Raw genomic sequence first — 16,919 nt, 5'->3', positions numbered from 1 at the left:
TAAAGAAACAGGTCGCATTTTTTCACCCGCGAAGAGCAGGACCGCGAATAGCGCCGTCTTACTCTACTGTTTCTTGTGTGACCAAATCCTCACAGGTACCCCACCCGACCAAAGATGTGGATCATTTAAAACAGAACAAAACGCATGTTTTGCTGCTGTTAAACCTGATTTGAAATTGAAAGTTTTTCATATTCTTGGGTTTGAACTCAAGAAATTATTTTTATAATTCCTGCTGCAACAATGTTGTGCCAATGGTGTGACTAGCCACCGATGAACTGCAGAGCAAAATGGTTGAATGTACTTCCTGGGTATTTGTAAAAAGTTCTTTTTAATCAACGAAGTGTAAACAGTATTCATTTACTTTACCATCAATCAGTTTCAAATGTTATTCTGACTTTATCGAGGAAGAAAAAAATAAAAATAAAAAACAAACTCAAAAGGTCCTACAAATAAAAATACTAGATAAAAACAGGGAATTGTGTTACAGTGATGATAACAAAGAAGGTGGAATGAAGGATCCAAACAGACAAATTAAATGGAATTTCCCTTCACGAAAACACTTTCCCATTTTTCATTGCATTCACTTTTATTTTTCTTCCCCTTTAGGCCAAAATTAATAAAACTCCTATCATAATGTGCAAAAATGCTCTACCGTCATTGCTTATTACAAACACGCCAGCGATGTTTGCTCAACTCGGCATCGTGTAGAAAGGCCAGGACGCCAAGCCTTCTGGTTATTTGAAGGAATTGAAATTTTCACACAACAAAAGGATCCAAAAGTTAGCAGCAACACCCGAGGCAGTCAGAAAAGGTAGCAGGCTGCCGCTCAAGTGCTGTTCTGCTCGTTTTGTAACAGCAGCGCAGCGAGCTGAGAGTGCGAGGCGAGGCTCTGTAAATTGTTCTGCAGACAGCGGTGGTAGACGTCTTCGCTGAGGCGCGGATTGCACGCGCGGTGACGATGACGGTGTCGCAGCGCCGGCTCTGCGGCACGAAGCAAGTGCAGCGAGGAATGATGCACAAAAAGGTCAAAGATGTCTTCGTCGCCGACGTCGCTCTGCGAGTTTGCCAGGACCTGCGCCATGCGCGTCCGTGCCGCCATGTAATCCGAGTTGTAGAAGCACGCCTCGTCAAAAGCAGCGCGATCGAAGTGTCCGGCCTCACGAGACAAGTCTGTAGCCACATGAGCCTGCCGGTCTGGATGAAGCAGCTCAGGGTCGAATTCCTAGAAAGTAAATTAGACAACAAGGTGTAGTTAGTAAGAAATCTAACTACATTTATGGAGTTAAAGGACTACATTGTTCTTGGTCCTTTCTATTGCCATACTTTCTCCCTCTTTCTGTCCCATGTGCTTTGCATACAAACTCCCTCCCCTACCTATACACCCCATGTCCCTCAATAAACCCAGACAAAAAAAGTTATCACTTATATGTAAATAATATAAAAAATACATTATTTTTTCATATAAAAATAGGGGAAATACCCTTGGGCGCTCACCTGGTGGAATAAGGCAGTATACTACACCGACTAAAGGTATTTAAAACAGTATCACGGTATTTTAAACCAATTTCAATGGTTGTTAGGAGCCAGGGCGGCATGTACAATCATACTTGCATAATCATACAATTGTTTCATAATCATACATAAATCATACACAAATCATAATCATACATAATCATACAACAATTCCCCCTCCCCAACCCGCCCCCCCCCCCCCAAACAACGTAGACCCCCTGAGACCCTGAGATTTTACATCTCGGGTGATGAAGGTTGTGATCGAGTTTCATCAAAATTGTGTATTTGGTTTCAGAGACAACAACAAAACGACATGCATTTTAAGGCCATTTTCCCTGCTAGAGCGGGGGTTAGCCTTGCGGTCCCCATGACAATCTTCTCCATTTTGCCCTATTTTCTGCATCTCTCCTTGTTAACCCCCTTGCCCGCATTTCTTCTTCGACCATCTTCAGCCAAGTCTTTCTCGGTCTTCCCCGTCCTCTACTTCCTTCTACATTCATTTCCATCACTCTTCTCAACCAGTCACTTTCATCCTTCCTCAACACATGACCAAACCATCTCAACCTGTTCCTCTTCACAGCATCAATCACAGGCTCTATTCCCATCATCTTTCGCAATTCATCATTTGTCTTCCTCTCTCTCAACGATACTCCGCACATCCGTCGAACCATTCGCATTTCCACCCTTTCCAGCCTTCGTTGCTGCTCTACATTCATTACCCATGTCTCACTCCCATAAATCATAACACTTCTCACACGTGCAGCATACACCTTTCCCTTCAGCTTCAACGACACTCCCCTCTTCGTCAGCACGCCTTTTTTTTTTTAGTTTCAGAGAAGAGAGCAAAAAACAATTTTTGGGGGTCAAACCAAAATAGGTATTTGCTTTCTTCTTTGTTTTTTTTTTTATGTTTTTTTTTTTTTTTTTTTTTGTTTTTTGTATACAAGATCGAGGCTCGTGAAAGAGCGAACATTAATCACACAGAAAGACAAACAGACACATAAAACAAATAACATCGGGAGCGGTAGACAAGATGGGGAGAGAGGGGGAAGGACACAAACACAACATTTGAGAGCAGGGACCGAGAGACATGGAGACATCGAGAGATCTGTGGGAGGGAGAGGGCTTTGGGGGGGAGGCATGTGAAGGGGGGGAGGCATGTGAAGGGGGGGAGGCATGTGAAGGGGGGGGGGGTGGGAGAGGTATAAACATATGGACACTGCCAGGATTTCCAGGAAATAAGTTGGAATTTCAAACAAGGTGGATCTGGGGTGAATTAGTGGGGGTAGAAAAGATCAAGGTTATGGATGGGGGAAGATAAGAGATGGTGGTGAACAGCTGTTTTAAAGACCTGGAGGGAGGAGAGGGATTGAAGGGAGTGTGGGAGTTTGTTCCACAGGCGGGAGAAAAGAGGAATGAAAGAGGAATTCTCTGAAACTACACACAATATTTCGATGAAACTTGACCACAACCTTCATCCCCCGTGATGTACCAAAATTTGTTGACGGCACTAAGAAAATCAGGGTCGAAGATGGTCTACGGGGGTCAAAATGGACCCAGGTATTTGCTGTGGGCCCAGACCCCCCAAAATAGGTGTTTGCTTTCTTTTCTGAAACTAAACCCTTTGAAAAGTAAGACAACATGCTCAAGTTATCGGTCTCCAATGTGTGTGCCATCAATTTTGGTCTCATTTGGACGACATTGATTAACGGGAAAGGATTAGTAATAATTGGACGAAGTAAAAGGCTGTTTGGCGCTTCGGCATACCGTGTCAACAGAGCCTCAGACATGACAATATATCATACACCACAAAATGCACGTATATTACAAAAAAGGTTCACAGACACAAAGAAAGGAAGTGGATTACACATGGAAACAAAGAAAGGAGGAGGATTACACATGGAAACAAAGGAAGAAATTTACACATGGAAACAAAAAAGGAAGAGGATTACACATAGAAAGAAAAATGGAAGAGGATTACAAATGGAAACAAAAAAAAGAAGAGGATTACACATGGAAACAAAAAAAGAAGAGGATTACACATGGAAAGAAAAAAAGGAAGAGGCTTACACATAGAAAGAAAAATGGAAGAGGATTACAAATGGAAACAAAAAAAAGAAGAGGATTACACATGGAAACAAAAAAAGAAGAGGATTACACATGGAAACAAAAAAAGGAAGAGGCTTACACATAGAAAGAAAAATGGAAGAGGATTACAAATGGAAACAAAAAAAAGAAGAGGATTACACATGGAAACAAAAAAAGGAAGAGGCTTACACATAGAAAGAAAAATGGAAGAGGATTACAAATGGAAACAAAAAAAAGAAGAGGATTACACATGGAAACAAAAAAAGAAGAGGATTACACATGGAAAGAAAAAAGGAAGAGGATTACACATAGAAAGAAAAATGGAAGAGGATTACAAATGGAAACAAAAAAAAGAAGAGGATTACACATGGAAACAAAAAAAAGAAGAGGATTACACATGGAAAGAAAAAAGGAAGAGGATTACAAATGGAAACAAAAAAAGAAGAGGACTACACATGGAAAGAAAAAAGGAAGAGGATTACACATGGAAAGAAAAAAGGAAGAGGATTACAAATGGAAACAAAAAAAAGAAGAGGATTACACATGGAAAGAAAAAAAGAAGAGGATTACAAATGGAAACAAAGGAAGAAATTTACACATGGAAACAAAAAAGGAAGAGGATTACACATGGAAACAAAAAAAGAAGAGGATTACAAATGGAAACAAAGGAAGAAATTTACACATGGAAACAAAAAAGGAAGAGGATTACAAATGGAAACAAAGGAAGAAATTTACACATGGAAACAAAAAAGGAAGAGGATTACACATGGAAAGAAAAAAGGAAGAGGATTACAATTGGAAACAAAGGAAGAAATTTACACATGGAAACAAAAAAGGAAGAGGATTACACATGGAAAGAAAAAAGGAAGAGGATTACAAATGGAAACAAAGGAAGAAATTTACACATGGAAACAAAAAAGGAAGAGGATTACACATGGAAACAAAAAAAGAAGAGGATTACAAATGGAAACAAAAAAAGAAGAGGATTACACATGGAAAGAAAAAAAGAAGAGGATTACAAATGGAAACAAAGGAAGAAATTTACACATGGAAACAAAAAAGGAAGAGGATTACACATGGAAAGAAAAAAGGAAGAGGATTACAAATGGAAACAAAGGAAGAAATTTACACATGGAAACAAAAAAGGAAGAGGATTACACATGGAAACAAAAAAAGAAGAGGATTACAAATGGAAACAAAAAAAGAAGAGGATTACACATGGAAAGAAAAAAGGAAGAGGATTACAAATGGAAACAAAGGAAGAAATTTACACATGGAAACAAAAAAGGAAGAGGATTACACATGGAAACAAAAAAAGGAGAGGATTACACATGGAAAGAAAAAAGGAAGAGGATTACAAATGGAAACAAAAAAAAGAAGAGGATTACACATGGAAAGAAAAAAGGAAGAGGATTACACATGGAAAGAAAAAAGGAAGAGGATTACACATGGAAACAAAAAAAGGAGAGGATTACACATGGAAAGAAAAAAGGAAGAGGATTACACATGGAAACAAAAAAAGAAGAGGATTACACATGGAAAGAAAAAAGGAAGAGGATTACACATGGAAAGAAAAAAGGAAGAGGATTACAAATGGAAACAAAGGAAGAAATTTACACATGGAAACAAAAAAGGAAGAGGATTACAAATGGAAACAAAAAAGGAAGAGGATTACAAATGGAAACAAAGGAAGAAATTTACACATGGAAACAAAAAAGGAAGAGGATTACACATGGAAACAAAAAAAGGAAGAGGATTACAAATGGAAACAAAAAAAGGAGAGGATTACACATGGAAAGAAAAAAGGAAGAGGATTACAAATGGAAACAAAGGAAGAAATTTACACATGGAAACAAAAAAGGAAGAGGATTACAAATGGAAACAAAAAAGGAAGAGGATTACAAATGGAAACAAAGGAAGAAATTTACACATGGAAACAAAGGAAGAGGATTACACATGGAAACAAAAAAAGGAAGAGGATTACACATGGAAACAAAAAAGGAAGAGGATTACAAATGGAAACAAAAAAGGAAGAGGATTACAAATGGAAACAAAGGAAGAAATTTACACATGGAAACAAAGGAAGAGGATTACACATGGAAACAAAAAAAGGAAGAGGATTACAAATGGAAACAAAAAAAGGAGAGGATTACACATGGAAAGAAAAAAGGAAGAGGTTTACACATGGAAACAAAAAAAGGAAGAGGATTACAAATGGAAACAAAAAAAGAAGAGGATTACACATGGAAAGAAAAAAGGAAGAGGATTACAAATGGAAACAAAGGAAGAAATTTACACATGGAAACAAAAAAGGAAGAGGATTACAAATGGAAACAAAGGAAGAAATTTACAAATGGAAACAAAAAAAGGAAGAGGATTACACATGGAAAGAAAAAAGGAAGAGGATTACACATAGAAAGAAAAATGGAAGAGGATTACAAATGGAAACAAAAAAAAGAAGAGGATTACACATGGAAACAAAAAAAGAAGAGGATTACACATGGAAAGAAAAAAGGAAGAGGATTACAAATGGAAACAAAGGAAGAAATTTACACATGGAAACAAAAAAGGAAGAGGATTACACATGGAAACAAAAAAAGGAGAGGATTACACATGGAAAGAAAAAAGGAAGAGGATTACAAATGGAAACAAAAAAAAGAAGAGGATTACACATGGAAAGAAAAAAGGAAGAGGATTACACATGGAAAGAAAAAAGGAAGAGGATTACAAATGGAAACAAAAAAAAGAAGAGGATTACACATGGAAACAAAAAAAGAAGAGGATTACACATGGAAAGAAAAAAGGAAGAGGATTACAAATGGAAACAAAGGAAGAAATTTACACATGGAAACAAAAAAGGAAGAGGATTACACATGGAAACAAAAAAAGGAGAGGATTACACATGGAAAGAAAAAAGGAAGAGGATTACAAATGGAAACAAAAAAAAGAAGAGGATTACAAATGGAAACAAAAAAAGGAGAGGATTACACATGGAAAGAAAAAAGGAAGAGGATTACAAATGGAAACAAAGGAAGAAATTTACACATGGAAACAAAAAAGGAAGAGGATTACACATGGAAACAAAAAAAGGAGAGGATTACACATGGAAAGAAAAAAGGAAGAGGATTACAAATGGAAACAAAAAAAGGAAGAGGATTACAAATGGAAACAAAAAAAGGAGAGGATTACACATGGAAAGAAAAAAGGAAGAGGATTACACATGGAAACAAAAAAAGGAGAGGATTACACATGGAAAGAAAAAAGGAAGAGGATTACAAATGGAAACAAAGGAAGAAATTTACACATGGAAACAAAAAAGGAAGAGGATTACAAATGGAAACAAAAAAGGAAGAGGATTACACATGGAAACAAAAAAAGGAGAGGATTACACATGGAAAGAAAAAAGGAAGAGGATTACAAATGGAAACAAAGGAAGAAATTTACACATGGAAACAAAAAAGGAAGAGGATTACAAATGGAAACAAAAAAGGAAGAGGATTACAAATGGAAACAAAGGAAGAAATTTACACATGGAAACAAAGGAAGAGGATTACACATGGAAAGAAAAAAGGAAGAGGATTACACATGGAAAGAAAAAAGGAAGAGGTTTACACATGGAAACAAAAAAAGGAAGAGGATTACAAATGGAAACAAAAAAAGAAGAGGATTACACATGGAAAGAAAAAAGGAAGAGGATTACAAATGGAAACAAAGGAAGAAATTTACACATGGAAACAAAAAAGGAAGAGGATTACAAATGGAAACAAAAAAAGAAGAGGATTACACATGGAAAGAAAAAAGGAAGAGGATTACACATGGAAAGAAAAAAGGAAGAGGATTACAAATGGAAACAAAGGAAGAAATTTACAAATGGAAACAAAAAAAGGAAGAGGATTACACATGGAAACAAAAAAAAGAAGAGGATTACACATGGAAAGAAAAAGGAAGAGGATTACACATGGAAACAAAAAAAGAAGAGGATTACACATGGAAAGAAAAAAGGAAGAGGATTACAAATGGAAACAAAGGAAGAAATTTACACATGGAAACAAAAAAGGAAGAGGATTACACATGGAAAGAAAAAAGGAAGAGGATTACACATGGAAACAAAAAAAGGAAGAGGATTACAAATGGAAACAAAAAAAGAAGAGGATTACACATGGAAAGAAAAAAGGAAGAGGATTACACATGGAAAGAAAAAAGGAAGAGGTTTACACATGGAAACAAAAAAAGGAAGAGGATTACAAATGGAAACAAAAAAAGAAGAGGATTACACATGGAAAGAAAAAAGGAAGAGGATTACAAATGGAAACAAAGGAAGAAATTTACACATGGAAACAAAAAAGGAAGAGGATTACACATGGAAACAAAAAAAGAAGAGGATTACACATGGAAAGAAAAAAGGAAGAGGATTACACATGGAAAGAAAAAAGGAAGAGGATTACAAATGGAAACAAAGGAAGAAATTTACACATGGAAACAAAGGAAGAGGATTACACATGGAAAGAAAAAAGGAAGAGGATTACACATGGAAAGAAAAAAGGAAGAGGTTTACACATGGAAACAAAAAAAGGAAGAGGATTACAAATGGAAACAAAAAAAGAAGAGGATTACACATGGAAAGAAAAAAGGAAGAGGATTACAAATGGAAACAAAGGAAGAAATTTACAAATGGAAACAAAAAAGGAAGAGGATTACAAATGGAAACAAAAAAAGAAGAGGATTACACATGGAAAGAAAAAAGGAAGAGGATTACACATGGAAAGAAAAAAGGAAGAGGATTACAAATGGAAACAAAGGAAGAAATTTACACATGGAAACAAAAAAAGGAAGAGGATTACACATGGAAACAATAAAGGAAGAGGTTTACACATGGAAACAAAAAAGGAGAGGATTACACATGGAAAGAAAAAAAGAAGAGGATTACACATGGAAAGAAAAAAGGAAGAGGATTACACATGGAAAGAAAAAAGGAAGAGGTTTACACATGGAAACAAAAAAAGAAGAGGATTACAAATGGAAACAAAAAAAGGAAGAGGATTACAAATGGAAACAAAAAAAGAAGAGGATTACACATGGAAAGAAAAAAGGAAGAGGATTACAAATGGAAACAAAGGAAGAAATTTACACATGGAAACAAAAAAGGAAGAGGATTACACATGGAAACAAAAAAAGAAGAGGATTACACATGGAAAGAAAAAAGGAAGAGGATTACAAATGGAAACAAAGGAAGAAATTTACACATGGAAACAAAAAAGGAAGAGGATTACACATGGAAACAAAAAAAGAAGAGGATTACAAATGGAAACAAAAAAAGAAGAGGATTACACATGGAAAGAAAAAAGGAAGAGGATTACAAATGGAAACAAAGGAAGAAATTTACACATGGAAACAAAAAAGGAAGAGGATTACACATGGAAACAAAAAAAGAAGAAATTTACACATGGAAACAAAAAAGGAAGAGGATTACACATGGAAACAAAAAAGGAAGAGGATTACACATGGAAACAAAAAAAGAAGAGGATTACACATGGAAAGAAAAAAGGAAGAGGATTACAAATGGAAACAAAGGAAGAAATTTACACATGGAAACAAAAAAGGAAGAGGATTACAAATGGAAACAAAAAAAGGAAGAGGTTTACAAATGGAAACAAAAAAAGAAGAGGATTACAAATGGAAAGAAAAAAGGAAGAGGATTACACATGGAAAGAAAAAAGGAAGAGGATTACATATGGAAACAAAAAAGGAAGAGGATTACACATGGAAACAAAAAAAGGAAGAGGATTACACATGGAAACAAAAAAAGAAGAGGATTACACATGGAAAGAAAAAAGGAAGAGGATTACACATGGAAAGAAAAAAGGAAGAGGTTTACACCTGGAAACAAAAAAGGAAGAGGATTACACATGGAAACAAAAAAAGAAGAGGATTACACATGGAAAGAAAAAAGGAAGAGGATTACAAATGGAAACAAAGGAAGAAATTTACACATGGAAACAAAAAAGGAAGAGGATTACACATGGAAACAAAAAAAGAAGAAATTTACACATGGAAACAAAAAAGGAAGAGGATTACACATGGAAACAAAAAAGGAAGAGGATTACACATGGAAACAAAAAAAGAAGAGGATTACACATGGAAAGAAAAAAGGAAGAGGATTACACATGGAAACAAAAAAGGAAGAGGATTACAAATGGAAACAAAAAAAGAAGAAATTTACACATGGAAACAAAAAAGGAAGAGGTTTACACATGGAAACAAAAAAAGAAGAAATTTACACATGGAAACAAAAAAGGAAGAGGATTACACATGGAAACAAAAAAGGAAGAGGATTACACATGGAAACAAAAAAAGAAGAGGATTACACATGGAAAGAAAAAAGGAAGAGGATTACAAATGGAAACAAAGGAAGAAATTTACACATGGAAACAAAAAAGGAAGAGGTTTACACATGGAAAGAAAAAAGGAAGAGGATTACACATGGAAACAAAAAAAGAAGAGGATTACACATGGAAAGAAAAAAGGAAGAGGATTACAAATGGAAACAAAGGAAGAAATTTACACATGGAAACAAAAAAGGAAGAGGATTACACATGGAAAGAAAAAAGGAAGAGGATTACACATGGAAACAAAAAAAGGAAGAGGTTTACAAATGGAAACAAAAAAGGAAGAGGATTACACATGGAAACAAAAAAGGAAGAGGATTACAAATGGAAACAAAAAAAGAAGAGGATTACACATGGAAAGAAAAAAGGAAGAGGTTTACACCTGGAAACAAAAAAGGAAGAGGTTTACACATGGAAACAAAAAAAGGAAGAGGCTTACACATGGAAACAAAAAAAGGAAGAGGATTACACATGGAAACAAAAAAAGAAGAGGATTACACATGGAAAGAAAAAAGGAAGAGGATTACACATGGAAAGAAAAAAGGAAGAGGATTACACATGGAAACAAAAAAAGGAAGAGGATTACACATGGAAACAAAAAAAGAAGAGGATTACACATGGAAAGAAAAAAGGAAGAGGTTTACACATGGAAAGAAAAAAGGAAGAGGTTTACACATGGAAAGAAAAAAGGAAGAGGATTACACATGGAAACAAAAATGGAAGAGGTTTACACATGGAAACAAAAAAAGGAAGAGGTTTACACATGGAAACAAAAAAAGGAAGAGGATTACACATGGAAACAAAAATGGAAGAGGTTTACACATGGAAACAAAAAAAGGAAGAGGTTTACACATGGAAACAAAAAAAGGAAGAGGATTACACATGGAAACAAAAAAGGAAGAGGATTACACATGGAAACAAAAAAAGGAAGAGGTTTACACATGGAAACAAAAAAGGAAGAGGATTACACATGGAAAGAAAAAAGGAAGAGGTTTACACATGGAAAGAAAAAAGGAAGAGGTTTACACATGGAAAGAAAAATGGAAGAGGTTTACACATGGAAACAAAAAAAGGAAGAGGTTTACACATGGAAACAAAAAAAGGAAGAGGATTACACATGGAAACAAAAAAAGGAAGAGGATTACACATGGAAACAAAAAAAGAAGAGGATTACACATGGAAAGAAAAAAGGAAGAGGATTACACATGGAAACAAAAAAAGGAAGAAGTTTACACATGGAAACAAAAAAAGGAAGAGGATTACACATGGAAAGAAAAAAGGAAGAGGATTACACATGGAAACAAAAAAAGGAAGAGGATTACAAATGGAAACAAAACAGGAAGAGAATATGTTTTGTATGTTCATGCTCAATGTGATCATCAGGTCGAACATGAGCATTACTTCCTAGTTTTCAAATGATTGCTTTTGGTTAATGTTTTCATGAGTTTTGGGGGACTGGGATATTAAATTTTTTGTACATGTGCCAGTGGATTACTCTATCTATGTACAGTCACGTGAAAAAGTAAGTACACCCCATGTAAAGTTTTGACTTTTTCAACATATTTCAACATACAGCCATTTGATCTTCATTTCAACAATATTGGTAGATAAAGGTGATATAATATAACAAATATCATGAAACATTTACATTTTGTAGTACATTGTATAATTTAAATAAACATAAATGCAAATTTCGCATGAGGAAAAAGTAAGTACACCCTTCGCTCTAATATGTGGTATTGCCCCCTTTGGCAGAAACAACCTCAAGTAGGCGTTTTTTATAACTGTCTACCAGTCTCTGACATCGACTGGGAGAAATTTTTGCCCACTCCTCCGTGCAGAATTCTTTCAGCTGTGCGATGTTTGAGGGGTTTCTTGCATGCACAGCTCGTTTCAAATCCCCCCACAACATCTCGATGGGATTTAGATCCGGGCTTTGACTTGGCCATTCCAGAACCCTCCATTTCTTTATTTTCAGCCATTCCTTGGTGGATTTACTGGTATGTTTCGGGTCATTGTCATGTTGCAAGGTCTACCTTCGGTTGAGCTTCAACTTTCCGACAGATGGCCTCACATTATCGTCAAGCACCCTCTGGTCCGATGAAGAATTCATAGTGGATTCTATGATGGTGAGCTGCCCAGGCCCTGATGCAGCAAAGCTGCCCCAAACCATAATATTTCCACCACCATGCTTTACAGTTGGTATCAGGTTCTTGTGGTCAAATTCTGTCTTTGGTTTTCGCCAAACATGTCTTCTGGTACTGTGGCCAAATAGCTCTACCTTTGACTCATCTGTCCAGACCACATTGTTCCAGAAGTGCTGGTCTTTGCCGAGGTTTTCATTGGCAAACTTTAGTCTTGCCCTGATGTTCTTTCTGGACAGCAAAGGTTTCCTCCTGGCACACCTCCCAGGTAGATCAAATTTGTGCAGCCTCTTTCTTATGGTGGACTCGTGCACTTTGACATCAACAGTGGCAAGAGCTATCTGTAGGTCCCGTGATGACATTCTGGGGTTCTTAGAGACTTATTTCAGCATCTTGCGGTCTGCTCTCGGGTTGAACTTGCTGGGGCGGCCTGGCCTGAACAAGTTTGCAGATGTTTGGAATCTTCTCCACTAGTAGATGATCTTCCGGACAGTCGAATGATTGATTTCAAATTGTTTGGAGATCTTTTTGAATCCCTTCTCAGACTCGTAGGCATCTATAACCTTCTTTCTGAAGGCCTCAGTGAGCTCTTTTGATCTCGGCATGGTGACGCCGTACACTTCAACAATAAAGAGCAAACCAAACTAAATGTCTGAGGTTTAAATAAGACAAGTTCCTCCAAAATCCTCTCTAACGATGTTCTAATCATTTGCACCTGAGCTGGTGCACCTGATTCTAATTTTAGGTATTTGAAGTAGTGATAAAATTAGGGGTGTACTTACTTTTTCCACATGCGAAATTTGCATTTATGTTTCTTTAAATTATACAATTGACTACAAAATGTAAATGTTTCATGATATTTGTTATATTATATCACCTTCATCTATCAATATTGTTGAAATGAAGATCAAATAGCTGTATGTTGATATACGTAGAAAAAGTCAAAACTTTACATGGGGTGTACTTACTTTTTCACATGACTGTACCTTGTTGTGCCTTTGGGTGTACAGCTGCTCTGATATGAGTTTTTGTATACTGATTGGAGGTGACTTGTGCTTTTTGCTTCAACATTGCAGAACCTACATTAGACTCAGTCCCACCATTTTCTTAAAGCCATTGAAGTAGTGTCCTTGGTCTTGGGCATATAATTGTCTGTCCCAATTGAGCTGACCTCTTCTTAGCCTTCGCCATTCCAGTGATACTTATTTGTCTATCCCTAATCTGACCAACTTGTTATGCCTCCGCCCCCGAAGGTGGCCAGAGGCATTACGTTTTCAGGTTGTCCGTCTGTCCGTCCGGGCTCAACCTCGTTTTTCTCAGCAACCACATGTCCGATTGAGATGAAACTTTCAGGGTAAGAGTGACAGCCATGTAGAATGTTTTTATGATAATTGTGACGTTATAGGTCACGTGGTATGGCAGCCATCTTGAATTAAACACAAATAATTTAAAAATTATTTCTCGGAAACCACTGAATGGAAAAATTTCAAACTTGGCACATTGTCAAGAACTCCCAATGGGGAACAAAAGCATGATAATGATGACATAATGGGTGAAGTGGTATACCAGCCAAAAATGTTTTAATCGAATTCCTTATCCTAAAAATCTGAAATTGCCTGCACTTCTAGGATCTATGACCCATTTGTATCGAAATATTATGACATCATAGGTCACATGGTTTGGCAGCCATATTGGATTTAACCAAAAACCTTAAAAAAGGATCTTCTCCCAAACCACCAAATCGATTGACTCAAAACTTTACATGTGTCATTGACTAGGCATGGCAATTAAAAGATGATCATGAAAACATCATTGGTCACATGGTGTGGCAGCCATATTTGAGTGAAGGAAAAAGTAAATAATCATATCTCTGAATCCGCTTACCCTATCGATGCGAAATTTACAAATATCATCGAGCACCATTGTTGCATATAGGTTGAAAATGATGTATGTCACATGGTTTGGCAGCCATCTTGGATAGAAAAACGAACCTTATCGGATCAACATGAAACTTCACAAATGTGATCCCCTACCCATAAATATGCAGAGTGTACATTTTTAAAGGTCATATGTCATGTGGTGTGGCACCCATATTAGCTTGAAAGCCTATATTTTAAAAAATCCCTTCTCTGCAACCGCTTCACTGATCGATGTGAAACCTGGTTTCATGGCTGGTGAAAATGTGATACTTGAAAACAGCTGAAGAGATTTAAATAAAACTTGTAAATTTTTAGGACAGTGCACGAGGGCATCTACCCATTGTGGGACTATGCGGAAGCATATTGGCGACACAGTCGCATTGCTCTAGTTGTATATACAGTTGTGGCTAAAAATATTGGCACCCTTGCACTTTTTTCAAATAATGCACCATTTCTTCCAGAAAATTGTTGAAATGAAAAACATATTTTGGTGTCCAGGTGTCTACAATATAAAAATCACTCATTCAACCAGTTTGAATGGGGAAAAGGAGTCATTCTGCTGTTTTGTGTCACTGTGTGTACTGCAATGAGCATGGAGAAAAGAAAGAAAACCAGAGAATTGTCTGAGGAGGTCAGACACAAGATTGTAGCCAAGCATGGACAATCTCAAGGCTACAAGTCCATCTCCAGAGACCTTGATGTTTCTGTGTCCACCATACGCAATGTTATCAGGATGTTTAAGGCCCATGGCACTGTAGCCAACCTCCCTGGACGCGGCCGCAAGAGAAAACTTGACCGAAGATTGCAGCGAAGGATTGATCGAATGGTGGAGAAAGCACCTCGGTCAACTGCCAAACAGATTCAAGCTGACCTTCAGACACAAGGTAACCAGTTTCAACTCACACCATCCATCACCAACTCAATGAAAGGGGTTCTATTGTAGAATACCCAGGAAGATACCACTGCTGAGAAAGCCCAACTGGAGTTTGCCAAAACATACCTGAACAAGCCAAAATCCTTCTGGGAGAATGTCCTGTGGACAGATGAGACCAAATTAGAGCTCTCTGGTAAAGCAAATCATCTCTATGTTTACAGAAAACAAAATGAAGCCTTCAAAGAAAAGAACACCTTCCCTACAGTCAAACATGGAAGAGGTTCAGTGATGTTTTGGGGTTGCTGTGCTGCCTCTGGCACCGAGTACCTTGAATGTGTGCATGGCATCATGAAATCAGGAGATTACCAAGGCATTGTAGAGTGCAATGTTAAACCAAGTGTCAGAAAGCTGGGTTTCCGTCAAAGGTCATGGGTCTTGCAGCAGAACAATGAACCCGATTGGAGCAGTTTGCACTTTCACGAGCCTCGATTCAGTATTAAAAAAAAAAAAAAAAAAAAAAAAAAAAACACTTCAAAAAGCACCCAGGAATGGTTCAAGACAAAATGTTGGGCTGTTCTGAAGTGGCCAGCAATGAGTCCAGATCTAAATCCTATTGAACACCTGTGGGGAGATCTGAAAACAGCAGTTGGGAGAAGGCACCCTTCAAATCTGAGAGAACTGGAGCAGTTTGCACAAGAAGAATAGGCCAAACTGCCAGTAGAGAGGTGTAGGAATCTCATTCAGGGCTATAAGAAGCGCCTGACTGCGGTTAGTTTGTCCAAAGGCCGTGCTACCAAATATTAAGTCAAGGGTGTCAATAATTTTGTTAATGCCATTTCTTTTTATTTTCTGATTTAAAAAGGATATATTAATGTAAAAGGATAAATACTTTCGTCAATTTCAACCTATTTTTAGAGAAAATTGTGAGTTATTTGAAAAAAGTGCAAGTGTGCCAATATTTTTGGCCATGACTGTATTTCCCTACTCTTTTGTCTTTCTCCCAGATCACTGTATATCTGCTGGTATTTCACTGTATATATTTTTTTGTATTTTTTGCAATTGTTGGGGCTGTATTTGTTGCTGTTTCGGTTTGGTGAGTGACATCTTCTAATCGCACCTGTTTTTAGAAGTTTTTTTGCAAGGTGAGTGAGAGATACCTTTCCTGGTTTGTTGTGTTCATGCTTGTACACAAATTGTATTCGGTAGTCTGTCGAGCTTTTCACATACTCTGCTATTCCTACAGTCGTCGCTCTGTGCACTTGACTGAATTCCATCAGGCCGCCACCTCCTTCTTTCCTCGGCAGGTACATTCTTGAGATGCACTGATTTTTGTAGAGCATTTTGTGGATAGTGAGGAGTTTCGTTGTTTTGATATCTAGTTTTTTGATATCCGCGTGTGGCCAGTTTACTATTCCGCAGCTGTACTGAAACACTGGCACTGCTAGTTGGTTTATGGCTTTGATTTTGTTTCTTGGGGTGAGATATGTTTTCAGGATCAGCCTGCCTCGTTCTATGCAGGTATTATTTGGTAATTGTTTTGTGCATTTTTTATGACAAATTTGGTGGCCCTCTTCTTCTACAAGGTATTTGTAGACAGGTTACTGGCTGATATTTGTGGGGTTGTTGGGTCTTTTTAGATTTTGGGACAAGGAAGGTGTTACCTTCTGTGAGTTGTGTGTGTGTGTGTGTGTGTGTGTGTGTCGCCATTTTTCTCAGATGGCTGAATGTATCTTCAAACTTTCAGAGGTTTATCAGTGATTGATCAAGGCAAAAAAAAAAAATTGAAAAAGAAAGTTTGATTTTTTTTTTAATCGCTCTGTAGTGCCTAAGCCTTTGTAGCTCCATGAAAGGTAATATTAATAGATCCCTGATCCTATTCCATAGTGGGTGTATGGAATTGTTTTAGCCCCACACAAATAAATAGAAAAAAAAAATTGATTTCTTGAAAAATACAACAGGATTAAAACACCACCGGGCAATACCTGTAACAAAAAAA

General features: G+C 37.0%; 1 protein-coding gene across 1 annotated transcript in view; it reads right to left on the bottom strand.

Moving 5' to 3' along the window:
- Positions 1–309: 309 nt before the first annotated feature.
- CHPF2 (chondroitin polymerizing factor 2) overlaps positions 310–16,919 on the bottom strand; it is a 40,764-nt gene continuing 24,154 nt past the window's right edge. The window contains exon 8 of the mRNA XM_068126042.2: positions 310–1,222. Coding sequence (XP_067982143.1) covers positions 827–1,222 — 396 coding nt within the window. The 3' untranslated portion in view covers positions 310–826. The remainder of the gene's footprint in view (positions 1,223–16,919) is intronic.

Source organism: Myxine glutinosa, chromosome 10, assembly GCF_964187855.1.
Source record: "Myxine glutinosa chromosome 10, kmMyxGlut1.1, whole genome shotgun sequence".
NCBI classification, from domain to species: domain Eukaryota; kingdom Metazoa; phylum Chordata; class Myxini; order Myxiniformes; family Myxinidae; genus Myxine; species Myxine glutinosa.
Note: the sequence above shows the minus strand (reverse complement) of the source record. Positions and strands in the feature narration are given on the sequence as shown.